We start from the raw sequence: 25010 nt of genomic DNA, 5'->3' as shown, positions 1-25010 counted from the left end.
ATTCTTGCATTTCCATAAAATTGTGTAACATTTTAAAACTCATCCTTCCATCATTAACTAACTTTAGTGATTCATTGCAGTTAGGAGAACCTAACTGGAACAAATATTAAGGTGTGGTAAAGGATTAACAAAGCCCTTTCCTTCTGCATAAGAATTTTATTTTTGTTTATTTTCTAACTTTGCTCCTTTGGTATCTGATAAAAGCAGACAACTTATTGTAAAAATGTTCCCTTATTGATTAGATGACTGCAACTAAACTGGAATAAATAAATGATAAATACCCGAGGAGAAACATGTATCTTTGGGCTTCCCTGAGTGTGATGATTCTTGTAATTGAGCTTGCTCCTTTTAAGGACCCTGAAAACTGTCTAAGGAGTTGCTATGTAAGACACCAAATTCAGTGGGGCATGAGGCTTCTAAGTCAATGTGGATATTCTGCCTGCCTGATATAAGTCTCATTTCCTCATACTTGAGTTGTCATCTGAAGGAACAAAGACAATAGCTTAGGAGAATCACACACAACACACAGTTATGCCACTCCGTCAGCTACAACTTTTTTGACTTGAAAGAGAGAGAAAGTCCTGGACAATTGTGTGTATTGAGAACATTTATTTGTTTGTTTTATTTTATTTTATTTGTGTGTATGCTGTTGAGAATATACTTGGCAATTTCTGTAATTTCTACTGAAGTGGGGATATAGGGAAGAGAAAAAGATAGGGGAGTAAATTAAAGTCCCCAAGAAAAAACGTAAGCGCTTGGATGGTAGCAGTGGTAGTGACCTCAGAATAAGTAAGACTCAACTTCACATTTCACTACGGAAAATGGTGATAAGTATTTCTAAGAAAGTTCCCAGGAATTTTAATGGAAAATTGATAGAAACAGTGTTCTTTCTCTGTCATGTTATATCTGACTCTTTCAAGGGTGTTAAAAGGATAAGTGAAGTTAACATTTGTGAATGTAATTTGATTTCTTTGGAGAAAGAATATTTCAGAGTTTTATATTAATAGTATCTAAGAATTTGGCCTGAACTTGAGTGGGAGGTTATACAATTTGGCAAAAAGTACCCTGCATTAAATCCTACACCTATCTATTAACTTATTTTTAAAATTTTATCTATCTTCAAATCATGAAATTTGGATGATATTTTAGAAAGTAAAATCCGTATTAATCACAACTTAATTCACGTAACCTGTCAATTTTTCAACTGTATGGGACTTCTAAAGAAAAGAAACAAAAGATAATCAAATAAGGTCTTAGGGAGCTTATTCTACCAGTGTATTTTAGGATTTATTCTAGGGCAAATAAAATTCAACCTAATTTCCTGCACTTCATCTAATTTTATCTATATTGTTATGCTTAATTATTATACTTAATAAAAATAGATACTCAAATGTAACTTTAATATACTGACAAAGATTATTATGTTTAGTAGATTATACTACTGAAGAAAGTATAGATATTGGGTTTTTTTTTTTTTTTTGCATTTCTGTATTTATTTAGATGTTTAGCTCTTGCATTAGTTTTTTACAAGCTGGTAAACACTAAAAATTGTTTCTTCCACAGAACTATAACTGCACATTTACCAGACAGTATAAATTTATGGTTGAACTAACATTAATACATATTACTATTTTGTCAATTACACAATAAATTATCAAGTATACAGAATAGTGGATGTCTGCTCATTTCACTAGTAGAAACTCACTTCTTTTTTTTTTTTTTGCAAAAGGGGTTGGGAAGAGAAGGAAAATATATACTTGAGACAAAAATAATAGCTGGTGTATTAGTTCGTTTCTGTTGCTTATAACAAAATACATGGAACTGGGTATTTTATAAAGAAAACGAAATTTACTGCTTACAGTTCAGAGGTTGGGAAGTCCAGAGTCCAGGGAACACATCTGATAAGGGTCTTGTCCTGGTGATGACTACAACAACTGAGAGTATTACATCGTGAATATGGTAGAACAGAGAGTAACCTCCTCATTCACTCTCCTTTTAAAGCCCTTCATACGATGCCCATGACCACCATTTTTAATCCATTTGCTATAGCATGGTCCTAGTGTCTAATCACCTCTTCAAGACTCTACCTTTTAATTACCATAATAGGATTTCCCACACTCAATAGTTACAGTGGGGATTAAGCCTCAGTGAGGTTAGGGGGGCATCCAGTCTACAGCAACGGTTAAACAATGTCTAATAGGAATGGGAGAAAAATAATAAGAATTCCAAAAATTTTATGATTAAGAATTGTTTTAGTGATGGTAACAAAGTATATCTACCTTTAAAAAATATTTACTAAATTGAAGAGTATATTCTTCGTATTCTACATAAGAGAAGGGCAACATTTTACTAAAAAGCATTTAATAGCTCACTCTCATTTTTTAGGCCTTCCCTATTAAGTTGTACCCAAAAGCGCAAACATTAAATTAACTGTGAAGCTTTTTTTACCTGGAGACATTAAAGATTTATTTCTGTAAAATGTAGATTTTCAAAATGGAGGTTTTACACTAACAGCACAAAATGAGATTTAATAGAAAGACATTAAATAATCTATTTAAGACTTGGTAACAAAAAAAAAATCCAATAAGAATCAATAGTTGTGCAAACCTGATGTATACTGGTACAAATGTGGGGAATGTAAACATGAAGTGAGCAGGCAAATAACTGTGTAGGTCCTGATTTCAGTGTTTGAAATAACTAAAAGGATAAACCACATAGGATTGAGAGTGTTCATAGTTCCTAGGGTTTTAGTTCTGTATGATACTGAAAATATACAAGTATTATACTGGGTATTTTGGTACTTAATCTGTCTAAATTTCTTAGGTACTGATAAGATTCTGGTATGGAAATAGTTTTAAAGAAGACATAACTCAATACTGCGTGAATTCAGGAAAGGTCAACTGTACAAATGATAAGCAAATTTTAAATATTGAATAACAAGAATCTTTGCTGAGTGTACAAATAGGTTGATCGTAATCCAAACATAGAGGTTGTGTCAAGATTGTGACCTGGTAAAACTGCTTTTCAGTACTCCTGTAGAAGCTTATCAGACCTATTCACCAAGCTAACTTGTTGGCTAATATTTATGACAAGTTAGGACCTATCTCAAGTTTCACTGCCAAGACAATAGCATCGGGCACTCCAGTTTTATTGAATGCAACAGTTAATATGACCTCTAGAGTTCTGCAACACAGACATGTTTTAGGGTGATACTTCTCCAAATACAACAGTTCCTTGATGTTAAAAGCTCTGTGCTGCTTTTGTCTTATGAGCTGTACTGATTCTTAATGTTTCATTCCACCTTCTAATACTCGTAATGCTCGAATAATAAGCACTGGAGTTCTCTCAAGGTCTGCAACACAATGAAAAGCAGTATAACATCCAGGTTCTTCATGAAACTTGATTTTTAGAAGACTTAAACAATCTGGTTGGGTGGTGGTGTACCTTCATCAAAACTCTAGTCCAGAATATGGATGCTTTCTTTTTCTGTAAGAGCAGAGTCATAAATTGCTTCATATACCCTTGCTTTTGTGGTAACTTTATACTTCTTAAGTTCCTTAATAAATTTGTTTAAGATTGCATTGGTTGGATTGTGTGTAATAGCAAATATCATATTCTTGTATGTGATTCCTATAGGAGCTGGTTGGTTTATTTAAGCCATGCTAATTTAGTTAAAAAATACTTAATAGGGTTATGAAAGAATTTAAAAAGTTGAATATAGAAATGATGTAAGGAAACTGAAGTCTGTTTTAATATACTGCACTTAAAATTCTCAGTGCTTTGAGTATAAAGTTGGGAGTAATGGGAAGTGAATCTCCTAACATGAAGCAACAATTCTTCAGTCTAGCAATACTGATGCAATAGAAAGGAAGTACACTGAGGCTTACCCCATCCAGATCAGAACTGTGAAATGTTGCTCTGTGGATTTCAATTCAGTACTTCTTTGTCCAGGTTAACTACTCCTATGAGGGCTTCTTGATGGGGTAGTAATGAATTTCTATAGTTCACTTGTCCTCATAAAGGTCTTGCTGTGCTTGGCAGTAATCTCTACTGCCCTCAGGCAGCTCCATAATGTGTAACTGCAGAAAGGAATATCTATACTCATTGAAGATTGTGGCCTAATCATACAGCTGGTACCAAGGTGGGAGTGAGGCAGATGTGCCAGTGGCTGTGGCTGCAGGAAGAGTTCTGTGGTGGCTGGCTGCATGGCAGAGGTGGTGCAGGTGGTGGTGAGGACACCAGGCCGATATTGGATTTTGAAAAAGAATTAAAGTCAAAATTTCTCTATCCTGAAGCATTGTTAGATTTTATTGTTATTAAATTTGGGGAAGAGTTTCAATTTTTTAAATGCGAAAACAGACTTAAAATCTGTGGCTCTAAAATTAAATGATTTGTTTATTTAAAATTTAGAAAAGTGTTAGTAATGAAATTTGAAGCGTAAATTTCATTGAATCATGGAAAGTGGAAACACTACAATGAGGTTCTTGTGAGGGATTTAATATTTGCTTTTAATTTATATTTGTATATATAATATTTGTTGCTGCAGTGTAGAAGTTATTAAATATTTTCTTTTGGCTCTGCTCACTGCTTGGGAGTAGAGTGAAAGGCAATGTATGCCATTGTGCCAAGGAATGTAGTTGCGGCTGAAAGTGTGTGGGCTTCCAAATCAAATCCCAGCTCTTCTGCTTACCAGAGATGGAACTTTGGGAAAGTGATCTGACCTCACTGAATAGAATGGAGACAATAATAATCTTCATAGGATTGTTGTGATTGAGTGAGAATCAAGTGTAAGTAAACTCAATATTTATTTACACCATTCCACATATATATATTTTTTCTTTTTTCTGACTGGTAAGGGGATCACAACCCTCTGCTCTGCATGGCATTGTGTGCGCCATGCCCAACCAGCGAGCGCACCGGCCGTCCCTGTATAGGATCCGAGTGCCGCACTCTCTCTGCCGAGTGAGCCATGGGGTCAGACTTCCACCATCCCATATTCTACCCACATTACCTCTAGCATGTTGTATCTTAAATTTAAATATTAGTAATCACTTCTTCTGTGTTTGAACTGGAAGAAATTTTAAAAGTTCCTTATTCAGAACTCTTCCTTCTCTTTTATTTTTAATTTGGCTGTCTGCTAAAATTGTGTTCAGGGGTCTTTTCAGAAGTTCTACCATATTGTTCAACATCTCTTCTTAATTTAAATCAGTTTTCTTTTTTATTCCATGGAAATGAAGTTCAGTGCTTAATTCTGTGATCTTGTTTCCATTTTTCTATAAATCTTTAATGTTGTTTTTCTGTAATCTTATTGAAATATGGAATCCAAAATTGATAATTTGGATAAAATTCTGTAGTTGGTGTCTGGAAAATTTAATATAGAATAGTTAAATCAAATTCATACCAATGAACACCATTATATTGCTTTTTAAACAATATATTGTTGAATTACATTTAATTGAGGTTTATTAATATCTTCTAATTACTCTTTGATTTTGTCGGTTACAGTCTTCATTCTATATTTTTCCTCTTTAATTTTTGTCCTAGTTGACTTTTATATCACATAAAGAGCAGAGTGGTGGCAAAGTACTTTTCACCACCAGTGTTTGTGTGTCTATTTTATCCTTTGCCAAATAGATTTTTAAAAAATGATAAAAGTGATATCTCAGAAGCAGCATAGCCATCTGAGTTTTCTTTTTGTTGTTGTTGTCTTTTTCGTGACCGGCACTCAGCCAGTGAGTGCACCGGCCAGTCCTATATAAGATCCGAACCCTCTGTGGGAGCGTCGCTGCGTGCCCAAGCACTGCACTCTCCTGAGTGCGCCACGGGGCCGGCCCCCATCTGAGTTTTCTTAATGAAAAGTATATCTTAGCTATCTTGCTTAATTCCTATTGAAAACTAAAAGAACTTTTTGATTTTCTTGCCATTTGAGAATAGAAATAGAGAAGGTGTATTAATGATGTTTGCATATATTTTTCAGGCAAAATGTTTAATTCAGGCATTGTGGTCAAGTCCTAGGAAACTGCTTGCAGTACTTTAAAGAGGTTACACATAGACTGTTAAAATCTGTTGGTGCTAAGTAAGATTCCAAAATACTTGCCATAAAAGTAGTTGAGTTAGGGAAACTGACTAAAGCAGTATAGATGATTATTGGAAAAATACCAAAAGTAAAATTTCTGTTAAACATGAGAATATATGAAAAACTGCACATATTGGTTTCCATATGATGGACCGTATTAGTCTGTTCCTGTTGCTTATAACAAAATACGTGGAACTGGGTAGTTTGTAAGAAAATGAAATTTATTGCTTAGAATAAATTTATTGCTTACAATAAATTACAGTTTCTGAGGTTGGGAAGTCCAAAGTCCAGGGAACACAGCTGGTAAAGGTCCTTGGTGATGGCCGTGGTGATGGCATGGTGTCACATTGCAAAAGTGGTGGAGCAGAGAGGTAGACTCTCTTGTTTTAAAGCCCTAAGAACCCCACCCCTGACCACCGTTATTAATCCATTCACTACGGCATGGTCCCACAATCCAATCACCTCTTCAAGGCTCCACCCTTCAGTCACCATAACAGGATTTTCTACCCTCCTAACAGTCACAGTTGAGGGCCAAGTTTCTAATACATAAAACTTTGGGGACACAATTCAAGCTTCAGTGAGTTTTGGGGGGATATAATTCAATCTATTACATGGACTATATGCAATGTATCAAGATTTAAAAAATTTTTATCCTATGTATTTTGGCAAAAAGTAGTTTTAGTCAGGGTTCTCCAGAGAGACAGAATCAATAGGATATGTTATAAATATATGAGAGGGATTTTATTAGGGGAATTGGCTCATGCGATTGTGAAGAGAAGTCCCATGATGCACTGTGTACAAACTGGATACTGGTAGCATGGCTCAGGCCAAGTTTGAAGGCCTCAAAACTAGGGAAGCTGATGGTGTTCTTGGTGTAGGTCCTGGAACCCCAAAGCTGAAGAGTCTCGAGCTCTGATGTATATGGACAGGAGAGCAGAGTGTATCCCAGCTCCAGTGGATAGAGGGAGATTTGCCTTTTTTCTCCATTTTTTGTTCTGTCTGGGCCCTCAGCTGATTGGATGGCTCCTGCCCATGTCGAGGGTGGATTTTTCCCACCCAGTTCACTCAGCCTCTCATGCTAATTTCTTCTGGTAACAGCCTCATGGACACACCTAAACAAGTTGCTTTACCAGGTTTCTCGGCATTCCTTAATCCAATCAAGTTGACACCTAGAATTAACCTTCATACGTAAGTTATGCTAGATCAGTGTCGTTCATGAATGGAACATTCCTGATTTGAAGTATTTTTGTGAGCTATCCAAAGTTTTCAAGAAATGTAGTCATTTTGGTAATGTAAAGCACAGATTTGAATTCCAAGCCTTGATGCTGGTATGCTTGAGTAAGTCAGTAAACTCATTACTGGGGAGTTGAGCAAAGGACATCAAGAAGAAAGAGATAGAGAACTTGCTCATACAATACTGATTTTAACTCTGGGAGGAAAGGAGAAGAGAGTGGGTGGGATGTCTATGCTACTTGCTCCCTCCTTCATTGTAGGGAGGGTGATTAATATTGAGGGGAGGGGATGTTTGTTTGGTAGAGATGAAACAGTGAAGACTTAAGGTATAGGCTACTGGTGCAGATGGTTGAGAGTGAAAATGGCAGGTTTGGTGGCTGAAAAGACCTGAGGGGCCAGCAGCAGGATGTATCCCAAATGCCTTTCTGGGAGAAAGAGTCAGGGGCTTTGGGGAATTGACTGAAGACTGTCTAGAATATTAGCCTCTGCATCTGTTTGAAGTTCTGTTCTATGATTTTTACATTTAAGGGGCCACTGAAATTTCTCAGTTATACCTTACAACACCTAAAGGAGAAATTTTATGCCCTAGTGCTGTTCTTTGATTTGAGAGTTTGCTATGGTCTCTAGACGGCTCCATTTAGAACTTTAAGGGCCTAGTTTATTTTAGTTATGTGATATAAATGTTGAACAACAGCAATGAATTCATGCAACTAACTGAAGCATCTTAGTCACTTTAAATTATCAATGTAAGACAAAACATATCATTAAATACTTTCAAATGCCAGTTCACATAGTTTCAGGTTAATGCAGACTTATTAAAAGTAAATGTTCATGTAAAACAAAGCTGGGTTTGAATTCAAACTCCACCACTTGGTAACTGTATGACCTGGGTATGTTACTGTGTGCTTCAGTTTCACAACCTGTAAAATAGAAATGATAATAATATGTACCTCGTAGAAAAAATGTATGAGATAATACTTGTAATATGCTTATAATTATTAATGTAGTGCTTGAGATTTACCAAGGGCTCAATAAATGTTAGCTATGTAACTTTAAATATATGAGCCTAGCTCTACTGTCTTTGCAGTGTTTTTTTGAGTTTTTATTTCTAATAATATAAGTGCAAAATACCTGGCATCATGTAGGCTAGGAACGGTAATTGTTTGATATTTAGCAAATTGAAAGTAACTCAGAAAATCTTAATGGTCCAGTATGTGTGGCTAGCAGATTTATGACTAGTTTCACAGTGCATTGATGGCAAGAGTTATTAATTTGGAGATTCTGCAGGACATGGAAGAGGAGGAAGAAGCCTAAAAGTAAATTACCCTGGCATCAAGCTACTGATGAGCGTAATTTGTTGAATTTTCTTGGTCCGAGAGTCATTACACGGCCGCAGAAGCAATAATCTGCAGAGTATACTAAATAATTTATGTCAAGGGGAAAAAAAAGCACAACAGCTATGAAGCAAAAACACAGAAATTAAAGAGGGCATCAAAGATCCCTGTGACCCTCATATCTCCAACTGCTTTAATTTCGGCTGCTTTTCTAGCTTGGGATGATGATATTAAAGACAAGCCTGGTGATCCTAGCTCTAGTAGCTAATGATGCTCTAAGTTTGTTTATTCAGAAGCATGGATATAGAATATATAGCATTTTTAAGGGAACAATTTAAAAACATTTTGATCAATACAGTAATTTATTTAAATTTCATTCAGTAAAAAATTTTTATTAAGATAATAAGTTTATTAAGGTATAAGCCTATTATAAATGAAAATTATGTTTTTTGAGATTTCACACTCTAATGGTCCAGGTTTGCAAAAGATTATTCATCTGTTTAAAATGTATTTTTTTACTTTGGTTGCTGGTTCCTGATTGGGCTAAGGAGGGATTTCAGGCGGACAGGTAAAGAATGACCTAGCAGCCTGGATGTATGGGCTTCACTGTCCCTTCAATGTTTGGTAAACATAATAATGGGAAAGTACTTATTATAAACCATTTTTTCCCCATGTTTGTCAAATTGAGTTTCATGACTTCTTTTTGGGAAAGCTTTAAAATTTTGTTTTTATATTGATTATGTTCTTTAAAACTGTATAAGAATGATCAGCATATTCTATTTAGATTAGATATCAAAAAGTAGTAAGGGAAAAATAAAAAATAACAAAAAGAAAAAAAGCAAGGGAAGAAAATGTCAGTTTTCTTCATCTTTGTTTTTATCTAAAAAAAAGGAAGAAGTTATACTTCACTAATATTTATTATATATATTTAAGTACTAAATACATATGATTTATAAATAAGTAGGTATATATTGGTGTGTCTTCACACTTTTTTTCCCCTAATAGGACTGTATGATTTAAAAAGCATGGAAACCATTTATGTAAATAACTACTGTATAACTGAACTTGCCATACAATTTCAGTGGTCACTTTTTCTTTTGGTTTTGTGTTGAGAGAATACCATATTACATATGCATTGTTGTATGCAGTAGGTTTTGCAGGGGCTTGAAAAGAATGAAGTGTGAGAGTTGAGTCATTACACGTGGTAGAATAGGCTTGCCAAACTGTAAGAATATGTTGTTCTTGTATCACTTGGGTATATTTTGGGGATTCTATCTTAATTTTTATAAGCTACAAAGCAACTTGTTATTGTTATTTAGAGGAATGTAGTAGTATGTCTTCAGTGTAGATATTTTGATTACAGCAGTGATTGATTTGATACCCATTCAGTGCAGATTTAAATAACTCCTGTGATGCTAACCCGATATTCAAGTGAAAAAGACACTTTAAGGAATCAACAAGTGACATCTCATGATAACTGATGTTCAAAGAATGTTTACAGACAAAAGCTTACTTAAATATAAGATTTGATTGTCTTGAACAGTAAACAGAACCTGGAAGTTATGAATTCCATATTGTACAATGTACCTTTGTGAACAGACATTTTCTGTGTCATTGAATTATATTTGTAGCGTGGATGTCAAAATACAGAAAAAATTTAAATGTAGGACCAGACCTGAAGCTCTTCTGTTAAACATAACGTCAGTCATTTAGTTTTAGCAAAATAACATCATCTTTCAAATGGGATTAATGTCTTTAGATTAATGTCTTAATAGTTTGGTAGTTTTGTCAGAATTTAATTTATAATTTTCTCTTGATTCTATAATAGTTTTCTAAGATCTGCAAGCCTAAGTAGTTTACTTGCATGTATATATTTAAGTACTGTTATACAAATAACTTAACACTTGGACCAAGGGAGAATTTTTTTTCTCTAGAAAAGAGTTCTGAACATTTCTTAAGTTTCAGAAACAGTGAATTAAAATGCGTGGTTACACTTCCAAACCTTTGAAATCCATTCTGTTTCCTGACTTCTCATTTATCTACATTATTACAAATATGATAATTTTTTATGTTAATTGTGGGTCACAGTACTTAAACTGGGGCTCAGTATTATCTCTATGAGAAATGTTGATTGAATTTATGATTTTAAGCTGAAATTACTACTTTATGATTGATATTGACATTGTATAGATACTGAATAATCACTTAGTTTTTTAGAGTGAAATGAACACTAAACAAAAAACATGGCCTCAAGGACATTTTATATAGCCATTTGAAGGTCAGTTCAATCTTAACAAAAAAATATGATTGATAATAATATAAGATAAATTAGTGATCTCCTTAAGTTAAAAAAAGAGAAGATGTATTTTCCATTTTAAGAGGAATAACTTTCACCATTCTGTGAGAATGAATCAGTAACAGCTGAAGATCTGATATTTGAATGTAGCAGGGTTGGAACACTTTCAAAGTAGAAATCTAGCCAATTTTCAAGAAAAATCACAATGTTTCGGTTTTGAACTTTAATGTATTTGGAACATATGCAGTAGAACATTTTCTTCTTGCTGTCTTCTGCCAGACTAATTATGAATGCCACATTAATTTTTCCCTTATGTTTGGGAAGCTCAAGTAAGTATATGGCAGAATAAAGAATTTCTTGATTCATGTGCACCAGTTTTAATGGTGGGATCAAGATGAGCGGTATTTAAGAAAGATTTTGTAGTTTGCTCTTAAAGGAATTATATGCAAAAATGAAAATATTTCATTCACTTAAAATTGTTTACTGAGTATGTACTATATGCCAGGCTCTATTATTAAACCTGAGTGATATAGTGGTGAACACGACAGATACAGCCTCTGCCCTCAGAGAGCTTATATTCTAAAGGGTTGGTGGTGGGAGATGATAGGGATTTCAGATTCATAAATGTCCTGTAGAAAATAAAATGCATAATGAGATAGTGTACCTTAGCTGAGATTGGAATGTTATCAACATCTGCGAAGAGAGAAGTCTAGATTTGTTTAGTAGTCCCTGAAGTTGGAAAGGCTTGGCATATTCCTAGAATAGGTTAGTGTGGAAGGAGCATAGTGATTGTGGGTGATAGGGGCTGAAGTGAGCGAGCTAGAAACCAGATTAAATGAGCCTTTTAGACAATGTAAGGAGTTTTGATTTTACTCTAATTATAATGGGGAGTCCTTAGTAGGCTTAAAGTGGGAATGTTGAGTGATTTGACTTTTTTAAGTAAGATCACTCTGGTGGCTATAAGTAGAAGGTACTGAAAGAGGGTGGGAGTGGAAGCAGCAAGGCAGGTAGGAGCTATTCCAGCATCTAGTCGAAAGATGATAAGTGGCTTCTATTAGGGAGATGGAGTGGGGCTAGTGAAGAGTGACTGGAGTGGAGGTGTGTTCCTATGCTATGCTGATTGCACTTGCTGATAGATTGCATGTTTTTTAAAAAATTTTTATTGAATCAAAATTGATTATACATATTTTTGGAGTTCAACATTGAGATATGTTGCCAAATCAATATTACTAGCATATATATTGTTACGAATCGTAATTATTCTTTAGGCCCCTTGTCCGATCTCTCCCCATTCCCATCTCCCTCCCCCCTCTAACACCCTAGATTTCTTCTCTCCTTCTGAAAGAATAATGGTTACTCTGTTGATTTGTTGCCTAGATGATCTGTCCAATGCTGAGAGGTGTGATCAGGTCCCCCAGTATTATTGTAGAGCAGATGCTTCTTCTGTCACTCTGAAATGGACTTTGTGGAGAGAGACATCCTCTTCTTTTCTTTATCTCTGCTGGTGACTCTCCTTGTGCCAATGCACTACAGTGGCTGGCGGACCATCTGTGTGGTGGTTGTGGTGACTAGCCACTTTCACAGCAGCCATGGTTATTGTGGTGTCTGTGGTGGGCCACCCACATGGAGGTGACATTTTTGGCATGCTCCTTGGTGCTGGTGGTGTGCCTGGTTGTGGGGAGTGTCTGGTCCCTGGATCCGTGCCTTAGGTCCCCAGGCAGGCCCCAAGGCACAGGTGTGGTGTTCCAGGTAGTGGGAGGGTGGTCAGGTCCCTGGCTACATGCCTTGGTCCCTGGGTGAGCCCTGAGGTGCTGGTGCAGTGTGCCCGGTTCTGAGAGGGGGGTCTGGTCCCCTTCTCCATCCCTCAGGTCCCCAGGCGGGCCCCAAGGTGCTGGCATGGTGTGCCAGGTTGTGTGTGGGGGGGTCCAGTCCCCTTCTCCATGCCTAGGGTCCCTGACAGGCCCCGAGGCACTGTCATGGTGTGCCTGGTTGTGGGAGTGGGGTCTGGTCCCCTTCTCCATCCCTTGGGTCCCCGGGTGGGCCCCGAGGTGCTGGCATTGTTTTCCTGGTTGTGGGAGGGGGTTCTCTGGTCCCTGGCTCCATGCCCCAGCCCCCAGGCAGGGCCCCGAGGTGCTGGTGGTGTGCCTGATTGTGGGCAGGGGGTCCGTTCCCCTTTTCCATGTCTCGAGACTCTGGGCAGGCCCCAAGGCACTGGAGTGCTGTGCCTGGTTGTGTGAGAAGGGTCGGGTCCAATTCTTCATGACTTGGGCCCTGAGGTGCTGGCATGGTGTGCCTGGTTGTGGGATGGGGGTCCTGTCCCTGGCTCCAAGCCTCAGGTCCCTGGGTGGGCCTCAAGGCGCTGGTGCGGTGTGTCTGGTTGTGGGAGGGGGTTTTGGTCCCCAGCTGCATGTCCTGGGCCCCTGGGTGGGCCCCAAGGCACTGGCAGTATGCCTGGATATGGGAGTGGAGGCTGGTCCCCAGCTCCATGCCTCATGTCTCTGGTGGGCCCCAAGGTTCTGGTGGTATGCCTGGGCTGGAACTAATTTTTTGTCCTTTGCTTACTTCTAAAATGGGGGAACTTCCTTTGGGAACCAGTACTTGAGCTGTGTGCTTGAGTTAAATTGCTGCTTTGCTGCTGTTTCCTTAGGAAAGGCCTTTCGTGCAGCTCAGGGTTTGATAGTTGACTTTATAGGTACTTCTGGCTCTCCAGAGACCTGGTTCACCTGGGTTGTGTAGAAACTGACCTGGGCCTGAGTTTTTTCATGAAACTGCAACCTATGCAATTCTGTATTCCTGACCAGTCTCCTCTGAGTGGTCCTGCACTGATTGGGGGGCGGATCGGCTGCCCTTACTGTGTCTCAGTGTTCTCCAGGTAGGCCTGTTTCCCCCACCACCTGTGCTCCAAACACTTCCCACGGGACTGGCTGGTCCCTTGAGATGACTCACTGGCCTTTTAGAGCTAGTTGTGGCTCCTCACTCCTGTGTGTGTCCATGGGAACACTATTAGTGGTCTTGCTGTCCTGGGGACACCAAGGCTCTCTTCTCCCCTGCCGCCTCCAAGTAACTCCATCTGAAGGGCACAGCTGCAGCTTCTGCCAGCTCCTGCTCCACACGCCTGCTCAGCAGTTCCAGCCTTAAAGCGGCCGTGGCTGGAAACATGGCTGGAAACACTCAGAGTGGTTTTTTCTTTCTCTCATCATAGTTTCTCCTGCCTTCATGAACTTTGTAGGTCTCTCCTCCTCTTCCCCTGAGCTCAAACAGCCCCAGCTTGCCTGATGTTACTTTTTTACAGTTGTAAATTGGTTGATTTGTGGGAGACAGTGATGTTAGGGACCATCTATTCCACTATCTTGATTGGAACTCTCTCACATTGCATGTTTTTATACTTAAGCATCTGGGATTCTGAAAATTAAATTCTTTGGAACATCATAGTGTGGTGTGGACTCTGCAAATCTTGATAATGTCAAATATTACTAAAAAAACTTTAAAAAAATGTTTAGGGAAGACAGCGTATCTCCTTTTGCTTCTCTTTGCTATATGGCGTAAAGTATACTCTGTTTGGAAAAAAGTTCAGTGAGTAACTTCAAGTTCTTCCAGATTGCTCTAATTACCCTACTTTAAAACTTATACTACATAAGGATATGAGAAAAATAAAGCCCCTTTAAATATGTAGTTGAAAGTTTAGTTATTTTTAATGAGGAAAAGAATTAATTACTACATGATGTAAATAAAATTTATGTGTTTAACTTTTTGGTTTTATTTAATTAGTATATTTATTGGAATTTTTTTTTCCTAGTCATATTGTCCTAATGCTTGCAGATGATATGGCATGCAATCCTAGAAATCCTAAACCAGCTACAGTGTTTAGTCACAAGAATATGGAATTAAATGTGTATGGAGATGATGTGGAAGTGGATTATAGAAGCTATGAGGTAAATTGTTTAATCTAGCAACATTTCTGAAATGTCATTGTTACTTTTAAACTCTAAAATAGTGATAGAATAAAATTCTTATTGTTTTTCTTTAAAATTAGTACATAATTGTCACTGAAGCCTTGATATAACTCTGTGTCTGGAGTTTGTATTAAAGAAACAGTATATGAGTAAAACTGTTAAACATGAATACTTCATACATGTATCTAAGATAGAAAAACTTTATACTGGTTTCTATGTTAGAGTATTTTAATGATATTTCATGTATCAACTTTCTTTTACAGTAAGTGTATTGTTTGTTTTCCACATTGATCTAAAATTTTAAGTTTAGTATTTTTAGTAAATAATTGTGGAAAAATTATAATGACTAACAAAAACCTGTATTTCATATGCTTCCAGTGTTTTTATATGCTTTGAAACTTCATTTTAAATTTAATAGATTGTGAATATGTTTAAAATTTAAAGACTTCCTTCATGAATCTTCCTGGATATTCCCTCCCCTTTTACCAAGACTACCAATAATGAGACACAACTTCCTGTGTTCCTAGACCTCTTGAAGCAATTTTAAAAGCATATCTATTTCCTCCTAGGCCGTAAGTTCCTTGAGGACATGTCTTATATCTTATGTATCTTATACATACATAGCAAGTACCTATAGCCTGTTGTAGGCACTCAGAAATGTTCAATGAATTAAATGTGTATGAATGTTTGACTTTTTACTTGTTTATTTAGTCATCTTAAAATGTAGTCCAAATTTTTCCCTTCCTTGTTAGCCAACAAGAAGTCCTATTAAAAGTTAGCATTTTGCCGTCTTCTGGGAAAAATGTAAATTAAACAGCTTATGTGTATGCATGCATACACATGTATCCTTACACATTATCCAGGGAAAAGTCGAACAAGAAAGCTGGATATGTATAATATATGACTTAGCTTTTAACTTAAATTAGTATTTTACTCTCTGTCATTTTAAATGTGTCTTCAGAGAATTCCAGAGGGCTAGAAATTCCAGATTGGGAAGTCTGGTTGAAAGTGTTATGAATTTTTAACATGTTAAAGATACCCCTAATGGAATCTAAGTAACAAAATGCATTCAAAAACTAAAAATGCATAATTTGGGGGGATTATTTATGGAACTGTTCTCTTTCATGGTTAATCTATGATTGACTAAATAGTTATGCAGATTAGCTGTGATAATGTAGCTGAATTTATTTACAATTCTTATGTTTTGTACCTTCCCAAAGAATTGCCAGTGCAGACAAATTAATAATGTTTAACCTATAGGGTAATTTTTAAAGGCAATACTTTGCATAGCATTTGAAGTTTTAAATTTAGAATTAACTTATTTTTCTCCAAAGTAGATTTTCTCTGTTAGTTTTTAGCATTTTTTTTACAGAAGCAAAATTACTTGATGGTATATATTTAAATGAATATGTTTTAATTGAGTTAAAATTATTGTGTTTCATTTTCAGTTTATGCTGAGTAATACATAGAGAAAGAAGAAAGAATGTTTTTGAAAGTAAAAAATAATTTGTTAAGTTTCCCCAGGTTCTATTTAATCTGATTTCTCTTATTTTTTTTCAGGTAACTGTGGAGAATTTCTTACGGGTATTAACTGGAAGGATCCCACCTAGTACTCCTAGGTCAAAACGTCTTCTTTCTGATGATAGGAGCAATATTCTTATTTATATGACAGGTAATTTCAGAATTCAGAGATTTCATAGTAGAATATATTAAAACTTTTCAAAAAGAAATCTAAATGGAAAGAAATTTAAACACATTAAATGATTTTTGGTAAAATATAGTAGTTTATTTGTCATGTAGTTCTGTTTTCCCATGTTACAGAACTTCTTGAAGTGATAGTTGAAAACAGTATAACATTTTCTTCTGTTCCTTATTTTCTTATCTCTATTTTTTTTAACTGTAGGCCTGGTAAAATTTATCACCTTTTACTTAGTATCCTGTTATAGTATCCCTCTCTTCAATTTTGTTTGCCTGTTAATCATTCTACTAAAGTGTTTAAAAGAAATTGTAAATTTATCCCTCCTCTGCTTAAAACTTTATAATGGTTTCCCAAGGATTGAATCTCAAATGTTAGTGTGCATAAGGATTACCTGCATGCAGATGCTTAGTCTCTTTATCCTAAAATTCTTACTCAGTTTTGATCCAGGGTAGAGTTCTTCAAATTGCATTGTGAGCATACTCCCCACTTATGAGATGTAGTAATCTTTTGACTGTACTTTGAGGAATACTGGAAAGAAAGCTCTGCATAATATAATGTAGTTATAATATATAGTATACAGATTTACATATGTATAACTTATAGTTTAGTTATATTATTATTTACTTAATTTCAGTCTTGGTTCTTATACTGTTTCTAATTCCCTTCCAAGCACTTGACTGTTCTGTCCTTCAGACATTGCTTAAGCTGTTGTTTCTGCTTATGATGCCCTCTTAATCTGCTTTGCCTATCTGATTATTCCTTATCTTTTTAGTGTTAGTTCAGGAGTCACTTCCTTCAGTGATATTCTTTCTAAGCCTATGGTGTCCTATGTCTCCAATTACCTGAGACAAGTGCTAGTTTACACCTGTTGTTCCAGTGTAATTATTAACAGCTCCTCCTCTCTTCTTCAGAAGTGCCTGGTATGAATAAAAGATTTTGTAATTGCCCTACCCAAAGACACTTTTCATCTTCTTGGCTGGTGTGGGTTCTTTTCTTTTTACTCCCATATTAATCTTTAGTTTCTATCATAGCATTTAACTGATTATTACATTCTTGTATGGGTATCTATTGCTATACTATATTCCAAGCTGTCCTTGATTATATGTTTTTCATCTTTTTATCACCAGTGCCTATCTTAAAATAGTATTCAGTAAATATAAATATTGATCAAAATATGTTCACTAAATTTTTCAGAGGGCATTCCGTTCAACCAATGATAAAACAGGCGCAGAATGTTTTTTAGATGTCACATAGCAGGACAGTTAATGACCCTTGCTTGGTGCCTTTTCTTTATCATGTTGCATTTATTTACAACTTTTTAAACTCATTAAGCTTATAAACTTTGTAAATTAACTCAGTAAAGTTAATGAAGTCAGAAAAATTTTTATTTTACTTTATCTGAACATTAAAAGAAAATTTCAAGCTTTTGTGGTAAATGAGATGAAGTATAATTTTGTAGCTTAGTTTTATTTGATGTACTAAACTAAATTATTTAAAAATTTTTCCCCTTGATTCTGTTGGTTATCTTTCAGGATAACTGTAGGCATGGAAGAAATTCTAGTAGTTTAAGACAGTTTAATAAACTGTGACCTCTGAACTGGCTGCCTGCTTTGGAAATAAAGTTTTGTTGGAACACAGTTGCATCTGTTTGTTTACATATTGTCTGTGGCTGCTTTCACACTATAATGGCAGAGTCCAGTAGTTGTGACAGAGACCATATGGCTCACAAACCTAAAACATTTACAGAAAATGGTTGCCAACCTCTGTAAGAGAATAAGAGGGCTGATAATTATGAAAATATGATAATACAGATGATAATAGCTAATATTTTTTGAGACTTACTATATGTAATGCAATATTCTAAATCATTTTGTGAATAACTCATGTCATCCTCAAGCAGCCTGGTGACGTAGGTGCTCATGTTCAGGGCTACCGCATCTGGTGGCTTGTTGCACAAAACATCTGGCCAGGGTTATGTAGGAGCTGAAATCTAGTATGTGTTTACACTTCCTGAGCTGTGTGTCCTACCACAGGTTGTGTCTAATGGGTGGGAGGAATATTTTTTTCCCCTATATAGGCATAGTCACTAACCGTTTTTGAGCTTGCTGAGTTGTATATATCCAGAGGGGGGCACTAAAATAGACAATTTTTTCTACTTTGGTGCCCAGTGGAAGATACCTTTTAAAAATCTGCACAAAAAAGAGCTGTATAAGCAAGTTAATTATGGTATTTTTCATTTTACAGATGAGGAAACTGAGGCATAGAAAGATTAAGTTATTTGCCCAACATAACATAGTAAATGGCATAGCTAGTGTTTGAATCCAGACAGACTAGCTCTAACCTGCATACTAAATGTCACAGTCTCTGGTCAGCTGTCATGGGACTGTTGTGGTCAATTATAGTAAAAACATCAATTTTTAGGTGAGAACTGCCCTTCCTGGTAGTAATAGCATTCTAAGTATACACAGTGAATAGTATACCATGGGATTAGGTAGTCTTAAGCTCTTTTTCTGCCAAAAGTGTTTGCCTGGTGTTTGAAAATTTGTGCATGGAAACTCATTTCTGATATAATAATGGAACCAGTGGAGCCAGCAGAAGAGTATATATGTGGGTTTCTGGGATTGAGTGATAGAAAAACTCTTTACGATATTGTATCTACTATTTTTTGCAGTCTATTATTATTCTCTTTGTAATTGATATAATAGAAAATTAAATTTATTTGTTTTCACAGTACATATTTTAGAGTATAAAATAACAAGTAATTAAAATATTGCAATGAATGAAGTAAATGTGTATATCTGGATGTATGCAGTTTGCATTTTTAAAAAAAGTATCTCATTGATCTTTTTGACTCTTCCTACAAGGACATGGTGGAAATGGTTTCTTGAAATTTCAAGATTCTGAAGAAATTACCAACATAGAACTTGCAGATGCTTTTGAACAAATGTGGCAGAAAAGGCGGTAATTAGCAATTGACTTCTTTTCATAATATGTTAATACCTAATTTTTCCATGGTTAGTAGATTTGTAGTTTTTATTTTATTATATAAGATTTTAACTTATACTCAAAAATTCGGGTTATTAGATAACATAAAAAAAGTTAACCTTTTAAGATCACATTTCTTATTATTTAGCATCCTTTCTGGAGGAATTAAAAGTCTCTCCAGCCAAGTTCCCTATTATTAATGGAGATTATGAACATCTGTTTATTTTCCAAATTGTACCTGTTCTTAACTTTCTAGCACATTCTCTGGCCCCTGCTGTGATAGCAATATATTACTTCTTCTTTGGAAAAACATTGCTGAAATTATGATTAGCATAAAATTTGTAACTTGACTCACATTCACAGTGTTATATTGTTCGTATCCTTTGTAAGCATCCCTTTAGTTGGAATTTGTCATATGTATGAACTTAAGTGAATTTAAAGTTCAATAGCACTGCTTTTAACTGGATTACTCTCAGTAAACACTATGGGTTACCTTCTACACGTATGGCACAAAGGGGAATGTGATGCTTATTCTGCCTTCAAGTGTTTAAAATCTAGTGGAAAAGAGAAATAGGTGCACCACTGTGCTACAAAATAAATATTATAAATGTGGAAATATAAGCATAAGCAGAATGTATGGAAGTATTAAGGAGAAAGCTTTTACTAGGGAGTGGTTATGTCTTATTCATAGCTTATGTTTATTGAATGCATACTAGATGCTAGATACTGTTTTATATGTGTTGTCTCATCTGATTTTAACATAGCAACTCTATGAAGTAGATACTATGATTCCCGTTTTTACAAATGAGTAAACTGAAGTGCAGATAGATTAAGTAACTTGCCAAACTTTACATAGCCAGTAATGCCAGAGCTAGGATTTATGCCCAAGTGGTCTGTTCCCAGAGCTCACGCTCTTAATTGTTTTTCTGTACTGCATCTCATAACTTTAGATGTTTCTGATCCTTAGGGGCCTCCACAGATTTTTGTCTCAGAATAAGTGTGTCATATTAATTGTGCCTTCCATCACCCTCTTAGCCATTATGGTTCAAGATTTTACACTTTGTTTTCTAGGGGCAGTGTTAGCTGTTTACCTAGACCCAGAAAACATATCTCATTCCTACTTTTACCTTCACCAGCTAGCCAGATTATTGTAAAATAGAGATCTGATTATGTTATTCTTTCACTTAAAAACAAAACAAGTTTTGGTGGCTTCCTTAATCTTATAGGATGAGATCCAGACTTCATATGGGATCCTTTACAAATTGACCCTACCCGACCTTTTGAAATGAATTTCTCTCCATTCTCCGAAATTTACTCTAAATCTTAGCCACATAGAACTATTCCCAAACATTTGTACTTTTTCAGATTAGATGCTTTTTCCTCTGCTGGAATGGGCTCTTCCTTTCTCTGTTAGATAAAATAGCTCTCACCAGGCATCACCTTTCTCTGACTTGCTTTTCTTTGTAGTTCCCTCTATTGCTTTCTCATTGCTCATAGAGCAATTTGACTTTGTTAGTCTCTAAGCTCTAGAAGGGCAGGGTTCGTTGTATCCCCAGCACAGTGACATTGTAGGCTCTCAATATATACTTGTAATATTTATCACATTCCAATTTACTTATTTATTTATGTGTCTTCCTTCCAGTTAAATTTTAAGCTGTTTGAGTATAGTTTCTAAGTCATATACACATGCATGTGTGTGTGTGTGTGTGTTTCTGAACCTACCTTAGTTTCTAGGACAGTGTGGGTGCCAAATAAGTGTTTGTTGAATTGAATATTCATTTGGATTCTGAATCATGTGGCATAGACAAAGGAGGGGGAAAGAATTCGGGCAGCTTCTTTGTGGCACAACCACAACTCCCTGTTGGGGTGGTTTCCTTGGACAGAATTATACCTGTAGCTCTTCTAATGTTAAATTTCTATTGGAAACTCTACTGAAAACTCCAAATTTTTAGCTAAGGAAATGACTAAAATATGTTTTAAACATCTTATGTTAAGGAAATATAGAAATATTACTCATTGTATGGTTAACAGCATGATTCATGTTAAAGATATTATCACTTTTCTTTCAGTTACAATGAGCTACTCTTTATTATTGATACTTGTCAAGGAGCATCCATGTATGAGCGATTTTATTCACCTAACATAATGGCTCTAGCTAGTAGCCAAGTGGGAGAAGATTCCCTCTCGGTAGGTGTGTTTTCCCCATTTGTGAACTGCAGTGTCTTTGGAATGTACAGTTATTTCTGAAGTCACGTATATGTTTTATGAATGTATTTGTTATTTCTTATTCTTAAATTTTGATATATTTTAAACATTTTGTTATCATCATGATATTAGATCTATACTTCTTTTTTTTCTTTTTATAGCATCAACCTGATCCTGCAATTGGAGTCCATCTTATGGATAGATACACATTTTATGTCTTGGAATTTTTGGAAGAAATTAATCCAGCTAGCCAAACTAATATGAATGACCTTGTAAGTATTGGCTTGATATGATTATAGCACATAGATATGCTAATCTTAATGTAATAAATGAAGTTTATTATTCTCTGTACTCCTAGGGAATACTGTTTCATATGTTGAATTATGGCCTTTTAAACTGTTTTGAATCTACTTTTATTTTAGTATCTTTCTTTACTACAAGAGGCCTAAAGCTTTAGCTATTCCCCCATCTATGACTGAGGTACTTTCCTGTTTTAATTCATTTGCTTGTTCTCTTTTCCCTATCAGAAATGTACTTTTTTAAAGATTCACCTTTTGAAATTCTACCTATTTTTCAGGGCTCCTCCAGGAAGTCTTCCCAAATTCTTTCCTGTTGGAGTTTATCTTATCTTTTTAGAGCCTCCATAAAACTTTGTCTTTTGTAACACTTATTACAGTCTGTCTTTTATTTTCCTTACTACTTGAGTATAAGTCTTTCCCATTTAATAGGAATCTCCTTGAACAGAGGGACTTTTTCTTACATATTTTTGTGTGCCTACAACTTCTAGTATAGTCTTTTGACATGGCTTGTTGAATTTAGTAAAAAAAATTATTTCTGAGTTTTCTGTGCTGATTGTATCTTCTAAATTAAATCTAACTTGAAATTGCTATTGAAAGTAAGTATAATAAAATTTTGAGACAATTCTATACTGGATAATTACTGTGTGTCGATGATGTTCACTCTTTTTTCCATTAATTTATATCTTGTTCATTCATTCATAAATATTTCTTGAATGTTTGCTAAGTGCCATGCACTGGCTATACCATTAAGAAAGGGACGGGCACTGTTCCTGCCTTCATGGAGCTTAGGAATGAAGGGAAGTCTGAATACACTCTTCAGCCAAGAATCTTTGCATTGATCTCTTTTACTATACAGAGACCTTTTAGGTAAGCATACATTTGTTATAGGGGTTCTACTGCAAAATTCTGGAAACCACTGCTATAGGTCAAATTTGATAGAACTACTTACTACATTTTGAAGATTGTATATTTTGATGATTATTAAATCTTGATATCAATGTGAATATTAAAACAAAACTTGTGTAATGCTGCTTTAACTGTAAGATTATAGTCCCCTAAATTCCAATAAAAAGTTTACTCTCATTTTTGGATTGTACATTGTATATTTTATGTAATGAATGACATGCTGCCTCATAAGTTTAAAAAATATGTATCTCACACTCTAAATGTTCTTACTTCTTCCATTGAAATTATACGTGAAAAAACTGAGGAAACATGTTTTTTATTGCTCACAATTGTTAGTTTTTAATAAACATTCCTCACTGATACCTCATCTTGGCCCCCCACATCCCTTTTTAAAATTTAATGATAACTATTTTAATCTTACTCAATAAAAATGATCCATTTTCTTGCAGTTTACTAATACAGTTATTTTACACATCTCTAGACCAATAGTGTAATAATACTTATTTTCTATTGGATTATGTGTACATAGTAAAATTTGCTGCGTATCAGCTGTAGTCATAGTACTATATTCGGTGCTTCAGGAGCAGCAGAATTAGAAGACATGGTGCTTAGCTCATTAAAAATTTATGGTGTCATTGGTAATAGTTGAAGGGAACATTTGTAGCTTGTTACCTGTTATATGAAGTCTCTGAATCCTCTAGCAAATGTTCTTTCCTCTGTGAATGTATAACTCTTGTCTTATACCTTTACTATATTTTTAGTATTGCACTTATTGTTTATATTTGTGATGTTCCCTCCAGGCTTTGAGCTTCTTAAGAGGTGTAAGGTCTATCTTTATGTATCACAGAACTTAATTATAATACCTGATGTATTTGTAGATGCTCATTAAATATTTACTGCATGAATGGAAGGATATGACAATAATGCACATTTGTATGGTTTCTTTAAACATAGTGGAATAATTAACATTTTTTTCTTAAAAGAGGTAAGTATTTAGGTTTGAAGGAAGAGAAGAAGTTTAGCATATTCTAGGGACATGGAATACCTGCAGAGGCCCAGAAGTTGAAATAACAGATGATCCTTGTCTTTGATAATAAACATATGGCCTGGCTATAGTTGGACGTTCTGGAAGATGATTACTGAAAATTAAATTGAGTAATGCGGGACCTGAGGGTCATTGTGTTGCATTGTGTGAATGTTTGATATGACAAAGCTTCTTGAAGAAGGATCCTTCATAATAAGTGGAAGTATGTTTGTTTACCAGCAAAGAAGAAGATAGTGCTATTCAGTGTTTTCCAAGCCCTTTTGACTATGTTTTTTCTGTTTTCTTCTGTTGGTACTTAATAATACCCATCAAGTTGCTCACACAAACTGCCCAAGAGGACTTCAACATGCCTGGGACTTCAATCTTATCTCTGCTTATTTTATCACTTACTGTGTTTCTTCAGCCTTTCATCTGTTGTGTCCTTCCTGTTTGGCGTTTTACTTTTTTTCCCTCTCTGCTTCTTAATTTATATCGTGATCTCCTTTGTGTTTACTTGTACTGCTTTCCTGAACAGGGCAGGCAAGGACTGTTAGCGATGTGATGTTAGGTAAATTACTTAATCCCTTTTGAGCCTTAGTTTGAAGTGGAGATATAACTTGTATATACCTCAGAGTTACTGGTAGGCTTAAATAAGAATATCTGCAAATTACTCAGCACAGTGTTGGAACACTATGTTTCATAAATTGTAGCTGCTCTGCTCTTCCCCACCTCGCTCCCTTCATGATGGTGATTACCTATGCAGATAGTCTTGTTTCCACAGGAGGGCAGGTGCTGTGGGCCTGGGCCCTTACTGGCAGGCCTGTAATTGTTTTCTTCATATATCCTGTGCATCAACCAAACTAGGTTGTTTGCTTTACACGTCTCTGCAACCGCACCTTTATTAGAAATTTCTTATTTCCCATCTGTAAATCCTGCTTTTCCTTCAAGAAATAGCTTAAATGCCACTTTCTCTTTTTTCCATCCTCAAATTATAAGCAGC

General features: G+C 35.6%; 1 protein-coding gene and 1 pseudogene across 1 annotated transcript in view; one reads left to right on the top strand and one right to left on the bottom strand.

Annotated features, from left to right (window-relative positions):
- Positions 1-25010, top strand: part of PIGK (phosphatidylinositol glycan anchor biosynthesis class K) — a 113560-nt gene that overhangs the window by 24991 nt on the left and 63559 nt on the right. Inside the window, exons 4-8 of the mRNA XM_063106034.1 lie at positions 14736-14871; positions 16453-16564; positions 19456-19552; positions 21646-21763; positions 21943-22053. Of these exons, the coding sequence (XP_062962104.1) occupies positions 14736-14871; positions 16453-16564; positions 19456-19552; positions 21646-21763; positions 21943-22053 (574 nt within the window). The remainder of the gene's footprint in view (positions 1-14735; positions 14872-16452; positions 16565-19455; positions 19553-21645; positions 21764-21942; positions 22054-25010) is intronic.
- Positions 3148-3661, bottom strand: LOC134384890 (protein tyrosine phosphatase type IVA 1-like; annotated as a pseudogene).

The sequence above is a fragment of the Cynocephalus volans genome, chromosome 8 (assembly GCF_027409185.1).
Source record: "Cynocephalus volans isolate mCynVol1 chromosome 8, mCynVol1.pri, whole genome shotgun sequence".
Classification (NCBI taxonomy): domain Eukaryota; kingdom Metazoa; phylum Chordata; class Mammalia; order Dermoptera; family Cynocephalidae; genus Cynocephalus; species Cynocephalus volans.
Note: the sequence above shows the minus strand (reverse complement) of the source record. Positions and strands in the feature narration are given on the sequence as shown.